General features: G+C 42.3%; 1 protein-coding gene across 2 annotated transcripts in view; it reads right to left on the reverse strand.

Annotated features, from left to right (window-relative positions):
• Positions 1-12,698, reverse strand: part of prkd3 (protein kinase D3) — a 37,125-nt gene that overhangs the window by 9,123 nt on the left and 15,304 nt on the right. Inside the window, exons 3-10 of one of the 2 annotated variants that reach the window (XM_028566512.1) lie at positions 9,770-9,908; positions 5,444-5,575; positions 4,707-4,864; positions 3,687-3,876; positions 3,502-3,579; positions 3,228-3,414; positions 2,619-2,742; positions 2,315-2,392 (exon numbers count right to left, since the gene is read on the reverse strand). In XM_028566512.1, coding sequence (XP_028422313.1) covers positions 2,315-2,392; positions 2,619-2,742; positions 3,228-3,414; positions 3,502-3,579; positions 3,687-3,876; positions 4,707-4,864; positions 5,444-5,575; positions 9,770-9,908 — 1,086 coding nt within the window. Of the gene's footprint in view, positions 1-2,314; positions 2,393-2,618; positions 2,743-3,227; positions 3,415-3,501; positions 3,580-3,686; positions 3,880-4,706; positions 4,865-5,443; positions 5,576-9,769; positions 9,909-12,698 lie in introns of both variants that reach the window. The other variant, XM_028566511.1, reaches the window with a different exon arrangement.

A 12,698-nucleotide genomic window follows, 5' to 3' on the forward strand; every position in this document is an offset into this window, starting at 1 on the left:
CCACTGCAACACAAGGCTGACCACAGCTCAAGGAAGTGTCAAAGTCTCAAAAACACACAAAGCGACATGAACAATAAAATGATTACCTCCCCCACCCTACACAAGCACAACCACCAACACACATGTGGAAGTCTTTACCTTGCAGGCTGTAGTTCCCTCCCTCGGTCCTCAGTGTATAATTACTGTGCTATTAAGCCCCTGCGGCAGTGTAATGACTGACTACGGTGCTGGCACTGAGCGGGGAAGTGTCACACAACACAACTGGTTTTACATATTGAAATTACAGTGGTTCACTCACAGCCACCACTTATTTTGGAATGGATAAAACAATTTTAAAAAAAAGATTAAAACTCCAATTTAAAACTAATTGTCAAGTTTTTAAGAATTCAACCATGTTATGGACGGAGGTGTCAAGTAACCAAGTACAAATACTTTGTTACCTTACTTATGTAGAAATTTTGGGTACTTTACTGGAGTGATTATTTTACAGCATACTCCTTAACAAAACAAAACAAAAAAGGGTATAGTGGTCCAACAGCAGATGCCCAACCACATTTCTAAGTATCAACATGTATTATATAAGTCATGTTACAGAAGGAGGAGAGGTAAGAAATAGGAGGAAAAAATAATTATACAGAAATAACTCATTGGATAATTATTTGATAAATAATTTTTTTTAAATGTATGAAAAACTAATACATAAATAAAATAGATCTACAGCTAAATAACTAAAAACAATTGGCTCTTTTTACCAAGTCAACAAGTTTCCTATTTGCTTTAAAAAAAAAAAAAAACATCAAGTTACTAATTTTGTAAAAGTAGGCAGCACTTTTTTAAAGGTGGAAAAAAATAAAAAATAAAAAAATCTTATTTAAGCAGAAACATGCTAAATTATATAATGTACGACCTAAACAATGACAAGACAGAAACAATAATACAGGTAGTAACAAGAAGACTTTTTACTTCTACTCCTTACATTTTCACGCAATTATCTGTACTTTCTACTCCTTACATTTAAAAAAAAGCCTCGTTACTCCTATTTCAGTTTGGCTTGTTTTCATTCTGGCTTGTCATCGTTAAAAAAAAAACACACAAAAAAACAAAAACCTATCCAGATAAATTGCGCCATTGAAACCAGTACTTTTACATTTTTACTTGAGTAAAAAGCTTGAGTTGATGCCTCTACAAAAGTCTTTTTAAATCCTAGTATCTATACTTCAACTTGAGTAATGAATGTGAATACTTTTGACACGTCTGGTTATGGAATAATGGTGCATCAAAATTTTCCTGTAAGTCCACATTTCTTTTTGAAACTTGGGAATGCCTGTCAAAAACATTTTTTTTTCTTCAAAACCCCTTCAAATGTCCCATCTGATCTGATATACAGGAGCTAAAGACAGTGACTGTTAGTGACTTGATCCTTTTGCTTCTTGAAGGAAAGAGACCAGGCAGCACGGTGATAAACCACATGGGGAAAATTTCAGTGGGCCAAACTGACCTCAGGGTAGTCTACAGTTGCAACATGACAGCCCTCAAGCTGAGTCACACAGCGACCACTGGTTAGACTGCATTAACATACCTCTCATAAGTGTGACAGACAATATTCAAACGTGGATATGAAAAATAATCACTCCTAATGACTTCAACATCACGACGTTTGAATCATGAGAAAGTAGTGTAATGGTAAATTGTCACTACTATGGCGCTATCATGGGGACTTTATAGATATTATTCTTCGGGGACTCAACATTGAAGCAATTTGCATCCAGCTGCTCCATTTTGTTAGCCTGGCTTACACCAGACCCTTCTCAGCTCTAAAAGAGAGTGGGTCTGGACAAGGTTCATTCGCAGCTCATTTCCAAAGGGGCGTCACCAACAGACGCTGCTCAAATGCCTCTGGGCGCATTGGATAGTCTTTCAACCAATCAGACCAACGATCCGGGTGACGTAGCAGCGACAGCGGCATCAACGGGTTGCTGCGCTTCGGTGGCCGTCATGTTGAATGTAAACAAAAAGCTGCTCGCCGTCGCTGCGCTATCGTCATCGTGTAAAGCCCGCCTCAACGATTGTGATTGGTGTAAAGCCCGCCTCAACGGTTGTGATTGGTGCCTCGATTTGGAAAAATTGGAAATGGGCTTGAATGGGCTCTTGGCCAGAATGACTTGCAGAGCAAATCTCAAATTTGCCGGAAGTTCGTCAGGGTTTTCCCAGGCTACCATTTTCTGACAGTTTAATAAATGCTTCTGTGTGTTTGATGTGGAGGACAAGACATGATTTTCCAAGAACAAGGCAGAGATGATAGTTTTATGCTTACTTTGTAGAACTTGGCTCCGGTGTCATTCTGGAAGAGACTCAGACTCTTGCTGTCCAGCCTCCAGTAGTGTCTCTTCCGCTGTTCAAGAGGGAAAGGAACGCCAAGTTAGTCCAAACGACAAAACACACATCACCTACCAACATTACAGTGCTTTAAAGTTTAGTTTCATGAGGAAAATACCTTCTGTGCTGAATTCAACACATGTGAACAGCTTTGGAGAAGGAGTTTTCCCCAGCATACAGGCTAAGCACAGCCCATTTCAGACTGGGCTCCTTTGTTGGGCTTTTGGGGTTATCAGTCTTACCAGGTTGTCCCTGCTCGTATAATGAACCATCCAGCCCTCCTTCACCACAGTGGAGCTCCGCCTCTTGGTGTGTTTGATGGACTGGACCACCCGCATCAGAGGGATGTTGCTGCTAGTGGAAGGGCTAGACATACACACAAAATTAAGATTTCATGAATCAATATGGCAATTACTTACTCTGTCAGGGCTAAATATACTGAAACAGTAACAGGTTACATTTCAATTGACCTGTAGCCAGCTTATGAAACCTTTTATATTTGTTTTTCTAACCACCCAGTGTCTGCTAGGTCTTTCCTAACAGAAATCCTGCACAGGAAGTGATGCATTTTATGTTTGAAGCAGTGGCAACACTACTGGAAACATAAAACGCACACTGCTGTTGTAGAATAAACAGAGGAATTGCGCAGTTAGACCTGGTGGTTTAAAACATAACCGCAAAGTCCCCGGTTTGAATCAGGCCAGAGCGGTGCCACTTACTCTTCATCAACAGAAAATCTACAATGGCACATTATCAGCCGTAATGTTTGTCTCTGAATGGGGTTGCAGCCATGAAAATGCAGGAATGTCAAACTGGATAACCTCTACTTAAAGCAACATCTTCAAACATACCTGATTGTCTTGATCGGCTCTTCGTCCTTCTCTCGATCCAGTAAGGGAGAATCCATGTCGAACATCCTCTCATCTGGAGTGGAGGGTTCCTCTGGGTCGTCCAGTCCTCTGCCGCCATCCATGTCGCCACTGTCCACCTCCATAGTATCCATGGTAGTGTCCGAGTCCGGGCCAGGACTGGCTGGCTCTACACAAATACATTAAATATGCAAATATTTAAAAATTGCAAATATCGGAAATATCGGAATCCTGTGAACTTGGATGAAGAACTTACCTCCATTGAAGTCCACCTCCCCCAAACAGTCTCTAGGTACCTTTGAAGCACATCGCTTATGGCAGTTAAATCTGCAATCTGACAGATGAAATAAATAAAAAAATGGCTCAAACACATTAGAATTATAGTAAAGCATCACCAAATAGTGACACATTGTCTTTGAAACTCTTCATATATAGTCGTACCTTTACACTGCATGCCCTGGCGAAAGAGACCCTTGAGCAGACGCTTGCAGTACTGACAGATAGTGGGACGAGTGTAGGTGTGAATGGCGAAGGTGTGTGGAACCTTAACCCGCCCCAGCACCATCTTCTCCATCCAGATAGGCCTGCCACTCCAGGACAGGATCCGCTTCCCTGCCTCCTGATGGGACCTCTGCTGCGGAGATGGAAGGATGGGGGGAGGGGAGAATTAAAAAGCCATATGCAGGAAGGAAGTGAAAAATAAAGGAACAACAGCCTCAAAGGGAGTATTTGAGTGATAGGGAAAGACAGAGTGAATAATGATATGGCAGTAGAAGAAGAGAAAGACATAAGTGGAAAAGGGAAAAAAGAAATCTGTCAAACGGAGTTAGCATGACTTTGCGTAGTTAACACGATCCTAGTGGTCTGAAGACGGTTATTAGATTTGTCATGTTTTACCATGTATGAGCATTTAGTTTTTTTATATGAATAAATCAAGCAGTCTGGAAGCTTCTGACAGAAGTGGAGAGGGAAGCTTTCTTCATTTAGATACTAGATACAGAAACTTGGACTTTTAATGTCATTAGTATAATTACATTTCCTGATGACCTTTAGTGGCGACACAGACAAGAGGGGAATATTCCAGTGCAGTCTTATGCAAAAACTGTGTCATAAAAAGGATCTCTCCACTAAGCTCTGTGCAGCTCAATTCAATTTTCTGCATCAGTGGTATTCTACAACAGGGCCCAGGAGATTCACCCATGGAAACGAGCCAAATTTGATAAGTTTAACAGATGAAACCAAGCTTGTGAGCAGCATGTGAATTGACTGTCTCAAATCACCTGGCTCGCAGTCTGATTTAGAATAATGTCTGAACTCTGGCCAGCTCATTTTCATGTGTGAGGATAATAAACATCACCCCCTTTCATTCAGAGGACAAGCAGAGACTGATGTCTTTTCCAACTTTTCACAGCGCTCTTTGAAGGTTTTTTTCACTTCTATCCTAGCACAATCAGAACTCACCTCGTCCAGGATGACCACGGCATTTTCGGGAGGTGCCGGTCGGGGGACGGAGAGGGAGGGCCCAGGCAGTGAGACATTGGACAATCGCCTTTTCCGGACACCAGAACAGTTATTTGGGATCTTAAAGGCACAGCGCTTGTGGTAGTTTAGCCCACATCCTTAAAACATGAAAACACAAATGACATCAGTCACAAACACTAAGGTAGTATAAATGCTACAGGTTACAGTACATCAACCTGTGAGGAGAATAAGGGGTGAACATATTTTTACCTTGCAAATCAGCCACATGATGGCCCCACTGATGGCTTGGAAGGAGAATTTATGACTATGAATGTTTCACTGGTAAATAAATCAATTTAGTTCATAGGTCAGATGGGACTTCAATTGCACCCTAATGACATGAAAATGAAAGAGTAAAATTCAAATCTGATCCAATGAGGACCAAAAAAAAAATGAAAAGGCAAGCCAACATGCCATAATTCCACTGGGATCTGAATGTTAAGCATTTCACTGGCTACACTGCCAAATCTGTCTTTTTTGCTTCAATATCTCCCTGATACATTGTTGAAGTCAGAGATTTGGTGTGTTTGCGTGTGTGGATACAGCTAAAAACCTCGCGATGACACAGCACGGTTCTGTAGTATTCAACAAGGTTTGTGTGTGTGTGTGTGTGTGTGTGTGTGTGTGTGTGTGTGTGTGTGTGTGTGTGTGTGTGTGTGTGTGAGTGTGTGTCTAACCTTCACATTTGAGCCCCTGCCGGACGAGACCCCATAGCATCTCCCCGCAGTAATCACAGAAGGTGGGGGCCTTGTAGGAGTGGACATAAAGGGCATGGGGTCGTATCTGGAAGTCTTCAACTGTGGCTTGAGCTAGAATCAATAAACAAGTGGTATCAACTAAAAGTTGGCGAAAGCAAAACTAATCTGGAAAAAAGTTTGTATTAAAAAACAACAACTACAAAAAAACAATTGAGGAGAAAAGATGGCAAAGGAATCAAAAAGACAAGAAGATAACAGCCATTTATCACACGCATCTCACAGCTATTTCACACAGTTTTTTTAATATAAAACCAATATTGAAGACGATACACAGCCTCGTCATAAGTAATCTAATATGCAAGTGTTCCGATACAAACAAATAAATATTGGTATGTGTATGTCTACGTTTCTGCAGTAGAGGGCGCCACATCTGCAAAGACACTCAATTTCATCACTCTAAGTGATAGGGCACACCCATGAGACACCAGAGAAATGCAGAATGATCCTGTTTTATCAGGCCATCTTTGTTATTAAGAACACAAAATTAAAACCAACAGAGCTGTCCCACTTCCTGTTTCTCTCTTATCTTTGCTTTGTGTCTTTACTGTTTTGTGTCAAAGATACACACTGAGCTCATTGTTGGAAGCAAGCGCTGGTTAATCCTGGCTGTGACTCATCAAAGATGTGAAGATGAGTAAGATATGGAGGTGACCGCTTCCCAAAACCTGTGTGTGCAACTGAAGCTTCAGACCTTGCATTAGCAACGTGTTCCTGTGCAATCATTCATGCGTCCGCAGTGACCAACGAGGGAACGGTTCATCTTAACACTCGGTTTAAGCTGCAAAACCTGTGTGGTGACCATAATGTTGTCATAGTGTGCTGTGTGTTTAGGTCATTTCCTTTTAGGTGATTCAACCAACACATTTGTGCTAGGACAACTGAGGACAATCTCAGCAGTTGTGACCGTGATGAAATATAGACTTGAACAACAATATACGTATGGCAATGTGGGCAGTAGGCCTGCGCGATAAATTGTTATAAAATCGCCATCTCGATTCACCCCTGTTCACGATTTAATTTTTAAATTATTTTCTTTTCTTTTCTCCTTCAATTAATTTATTGAAAGCATTTGACATTGATATTAACATGTTTTAAGACATGTTCAAGGAGTTCAGATCTAGCCTGTATCAGGGCCATATTTAGTTCAATGTGTTATATGTCACTATTTTTGGTAGCCTACTGTACTTAAATGGCCAGTATGTACTTTATTTTCTTTATTCATTGAAGCCTCTATGTCTACAGGCTTGTGGTGATGCGCAATGTGCTGTAGGTGCCAAAATAATCTATGTTTACTGTCTGTCTACTGCCAATTTGTTTTGTTTTGTCATGGTTCACGTGTGCAATAAACATTACACTTTGTGAGAAAAAAATCGTGGCAGAGAATCGTGATATCTATTCTAAGCTAAAAAATTGTGATTCATATTTTTTCCCGAATCGTGCAGGCCTAGTGGCCAGTAAGAAAAACAAAACACTTTCTTTTGCTAAGAATCTGCTCAATACAAAGAATAGAGAGAACATCCTTTAAGCAATAAATCAATTTAAAATTTGGAGGAATAAATAAAAAAGCCACTCGCGCTGAACCAATCTGTTCATTTGACGGAAGAATGCAACATTTCCACCGGCAGGACATGTCAAGGGTCAATTCTAGGGTCAACCCAAATAGTGAAACAAACCTTTTCTTAATTTTTAACTCATTTCCCGGGACCGCTGCTATTAAATTATCTGAGATGTTCATATCTATGCACACCATCAATACACATTTCTCTCCATTTCAGAGAAATAAAATGGCTGGTGGGGTGATTTTCACAGTTTGGGTTCCATTTGAAAGAGAAGAAAGAACTCCGGCAGATCACATGTCATGGGGCGAACATAGCTTCCTGGCACAGACACATGAAAGGCGGCATTCATGAGCTTTTTTACACACGTCTGCAAACAACTGCCCGCTTCTTAGCAGTAGCGCCGTTATGCAATGCTTGTCGTGCTAATTAGCATCAAACAACACCAAACACAAACTCCACACGTTTGTCGCAGCACTTCTCGCGGGCGGAGAGGCTTACATGAATGCGTTATCTGTTTGCTTGGAGGCACAGAGTTTCCATTTGGAGGCCACAAGTTTTCATCTGACAAAAACAAGTTTGTCATATTAATGACAAACAGAAGGTATTGTAAAATATCAATTTCACACTGTCAGCAGTGGTGAATAGGGAGCTTGTGAAAGTGGGTGGGAAACGTAAGGGAGTGAAAAACAGAACAAAGGGACAATCGGTCAGGCCAAACCTCAAACCTCATGGGGCGAGATGGCCTGCACAGTGTCCGCTGTGTCCAGGGCCGCCCCGCACATCAGAGCGTGTTTACACTCCACGGGTCTACTACAATCACTTACTGCAAGAAAAACAAACCCTCTTCTTTGAGCCCACAGCCAAGAAAAAGCCACTTCTGCCTCCCTCTCGCAGCGAGAGAGATATGAAGACAGTCTCTATCCCACAGCCGCGGAATCCAACAACAGGTTGGTTAAGGAAAACTTAACGGAAGAAAACAGGAGACAAATTGTGGGGCGGGAAAAACAAGACTTATAATTTCTCTGAACCAAATGAAGGGCTTGGGAACATGGATCTCTCAGCTTGTGTTTCTCAAACAAAGATCAAGTGTCTGACATGCAAACCTCTTCTCATGAAGAAGGCCAAGTGTTAGATGAAATAAAGAAATAAACAGCATGTGTAGCAAATCCGAGATTGGGCACTTGCATGACGGTTTTCATCAGGTATACCTCAGGCTCTGTCAAGCTCTCATGCTAGAGCTTACACCTGCAGATGGATTTGTTGCAGTAGGAGGGATTAGAATGAGAGAAAGCGAGGAGGGAAAGAGAGCAACAAAGACGGACACAAAAGAGAGCACAAGACAAACACAGACAGTGAGAAACAAAAAGAAGGAAGTTCTCCAGTCTTTAGTCTACATTCCTCAGCACTGATGCCTGAAGATGCCTCAGATCCTGAACCTATACAGTCATCCCCTGTCTAAATCCCCCTTAAACAGTACTCTCAGCCCAGGAGAGAGGGGGAGATATTCAGCACAGGTGGTGTCAGGTGCTTCCCAGTGGAGACAGATGGAGCAGGAGAACAGATTAGTGCGGAACAGATACTCTAAGCCATTTGTTGCTCTCGGCAGTGCACAGGAAGCTGACTTATTCATCGCAGGAAAACGGCAAAGAAAAGCCAAACACCTGCGAAGCCGCTAGAAATGTGGACAATCCGATGGAAACTTTGACGAGTAAGAAAGAAAAAATGTTTTAACAACAAAATAAAAAGCAGGTGAGTGAGCGGGCGGAGTATCGGGTGATTCACCTGCAGTCGTTCAGTTGTCGACATCGAATTGCACAAGAATAATATTGCGTTTGGACGGCAGAGTTTCAGTGAGAACAACGGACTCTTATCCACTGAAGTTCCCTCAAACAAGACACTACAGGCTTTGTTTACTGGAGGTTGTGTCAACTATGACTAGGCACACAAAAAAATCAAACATGTGAAGCTTCCTCCAGTTTATTAGTTTTAGACCACTGTTTGGACTTTAAAACACATGGTTTGTACTGCTCGGTTGAATTTTATGCCCATTTTTATCCAGTTTTGGAAGTCTGAAGAAGCAAGACCTTTAGTCTTAGTTTCTTTGGGCAATCTTTGCTGATATTTCAACTGACATGAGCATAAGAAGATGTATAAAAAAAACTGTCAAAAGTGACCAATTTCTATTATCTAAATTTCCACTTTTCTAAATACTATATACAGGACACATATGCTAAAAGTCTCCTGCTGGGTTTCTGTCCTATGCAGTAGTTCAAATGTTTAATGTTAGCAGCTAATTTCAAGCTACTGCTTTCAACATTTAATAAATATATCCCCCATATCTCCTCCTGACTCAGACCCTAAGTCAATGATGACGGGCAAAAGGTTATTTGGGTCTCTCGATATAATTTAAAAACATTTAAAATACTCACATTAAAATGGTGAAAGCTCTTGAGAATGGATGAATAAAACCACTTGTTCATTATGTACCTCTGTGTTTGCCAAAAGCAACAGTTCAAAAAGGTCTGTTTTTTCCTTCACAAAAATACTAAGTAGCAATTCATTTTAGTACCACTTTGTTCATGTTCAAACTAATCTGAGATGCTGGAGAAAAAACGGTGCGCTAAATCAACGCATTCAAGGTGAGACACTATGCATCCATTTGTTTGTTTCACTGCAGCGTACATACCAGAGAGCACCACCTCAATGAGGTCTCCTTCATGGATGTCCTCCGCCGAGGTTAGCCTCTGCAGGATGTTCTCGTCGTTTAAGTCGTGGCGGAACAGCAGGATCTTGTCATACATGCCAAAGAAGCCGCACTCTGGGAACTGCAGATAAGTGGAGATACAAATAAAGATATTAGTGAAGCTATACACCTAATAAATAATGACACAGATGTAGTGTGTAAGCAGAATGTCTGGACATGAATGGATAATGCACTGTGGCGGGTCCACATCTGATACAGCAACTAAGAGACAAAGAAAGAGATGAAGATCAACCCCATTACTCTGACTTGTATTCACACACACACACACACACACACACACACACACACACACACACACACACACACACACACACACACACACACACACACACATATTACATAATTTCCAGTGGCTTACATCACCACCAGTATGGGGACTGGAGTATTCTGAACCCAGTGGCTCAGGAAGAGAGCACCTGCTCAGACCTCCTTTCCTCCCTTCAGAAAGGACTCTCCACTATAAAGAAGGAGGAAATACCACTTAAAGGACCCTTCAGTGAAGTAATGTATTGTATTGTTTATTAAGCGTACACAATGAAAAATCAGGATTTCAGCATGACCAAGACCACCAACTCAGCAGTCACCGTCACTGATTATGTCTGGGCCAAACTAAACCTAGACAAGCCGGGTCGGGCCTGGAGCTGAGCGCACCGACGTAAAAAAAAACATGTGATCAAGGAAGGGGGCGGAGAGGAGGGTGGGAGAGGGAGACGGGGGAGGAGGAGGAGGTAAACATCCTGAGAGGAGTAGGGGAGAATCAGCTCACAGGGAGTGCAGCGGCAGTCAATACTGAGTCACTTCCTGTACTGAGGGCAGCCCTTGACACCAGGAAAGGGCTCCAACCAAACGATAATGAACACATGCACAAAACTTATGCTGTTTATGTAAATATCAACTGTACCCATACACTTAAAATTGACAAAGAAGACTCCTGCTTTGAATACCAGCTCTCCTGTCCTGCACAGCATAACACCACTTTGCAAACCTGACAGTGCGGAAAAAGCCGATCAACAGTAAATGGATGCTCAGAGCTGTCGTGCATGGTTTGTATCAAAAGTGGGAAGTGGGGCGCAGTCATTTTACACCATGGCTTGGGCCCAGTCGTCGGTGCCAAGCAGGCAGGGGTACTGGAGGATCCACCAGCTGTTTCCCCTGAACCAGGGTCATGCACAATGGGCCACTTAGAACAATGCCACTACGGCCCAGGAGCACCGGGGGCTGGCAAAGCGTCTGGGCACGGGACACACAAGACACCTGGAGCCTTGCTACTGCCAAGAAACACAGATACAGAGACAGCGAGACAGATTGATGGCTCAGGAAAACACGGGCCAAAAGAATGAGCCGTCAGAAGGCAAAAATGTAATTCTGCACAGAAACTGATGACAATTAAGGCCTGCTCTGGTCAGTGGACTAGTGGTTGGACAGAGAAACACACAAAGGACCTGGTCCCCCTGCCCCCAACCTACACTCTGAGAACATGTTCCCTTCAGGGATCAATAAAGTACGGCGTCAAAACACATAACATCACTTCTTGTACAGCAGGGGGCTTTTCCCATGAAAGACCCTGATTAGAATAGCATTCATGAACTGTCTATAGGCACACTCTAAGAATAAAGAACATGTGACTGAAGCAGCAATAATCCTCTATACACTTATTATGCAACCCTTGCACTGCACACAATGCAATGTAAGGCATATTGGACCAATCAGTCAGTAACCAAGATATTGTTTCTGGAATGATACACTGCTGTTGCGCGTTCCAGATGTGATATATGTTCAATTCACCGCCAATGTATTGGGCTGGAGGTAGATAACGCACTGCCAGGTATTTTCGAAACCAAAACTTTCCGCATTACTAGATTCTACTCAGGGTTTATTAGAAAAAAAGTGTTTTAATGTAATTTGGGTGAACCCTTTAAATAAATATGGCGATTGAATGAGAGTGGTGAATTACTGCATTATTTCCATCTCAAAATTACCCAAATAATTGCGAGAGTGATCATTCCTAAATTGGTGTACTGAGGTTGTGTGAGGTTAAAGCTTGCATTCATAGTGTAAAATTATGTACAGCATGTTTTTTTATTACACCAGTACAAACTAAAAAAAACAACACACACAAGTAAAAGGCCTTTTGGAAATAGAATCACAACGTTCTGACATATACTTACAATAACATACACACATTTCTACCATGATACTGATGGGTTGACTGGGTAGTTACTGACAGACTATAGGTAAGCCTTCACAAACACCGTGGGCCTGTGTTTGAGTATTCATGTGTTTTTGCCAAATGAGGATATTTTATGACAACAATTCATCGTATATAGAGACACCCTCATCCTTCCATGTGTTACATTAGGAGTCAATCCCTGCGTGTGAGGATGATTTCCACTGCATCAAAACTATTGCAAACACAAACATGAGAAGCTAACAGGAGAAAGTTTTGCCAAGCTCTGATAGTAACGCAAAGGCACGTGCCTTTATAATGGAACATTTCCAACTTGCCCCCTCCTTCTGACATACCTACATCCTAAACCCTGACACCCTCTGAGGTGATTAATGCTATGTGGCTCAAACAAACACCACACAGGCAGGGGGGCATCCTTCCTGAGCCGGCTGCAGTGTCACGGTGGGGTTTTCCTCCACTCGCCTGCTCTCGAACCCCGCACGCACATGGGTCGATGCCCAAATCTAGCCAGCTGGAGTCACCTCCTCCTGGCACCTCCGTGCAACACTTTCCACTGTACAGAACTGGTCCCATTCCAGAGCAGGAGAATCTGCAGGCCAGCACGTTAACGGCTGTGAGGGCAGAGGACACTACTTTTTTCCATGCCCCATTAAAGCAGGAGGA

Source organism: Perca flavescens, chromosome 20 (assembly GCF_004354835.1).
Source record: "Perca flavescens isolate YP-PL-M2 chromosome 20, PFLA_1.0, whole genome shotgun sequence".
NCBI classification, from domain to species: domain Eukaryota; kingdom Metazoa; phylum Chordata; class Actinopteri; order Perciformes; family Percidae; genus Perca; species Perca flavescens.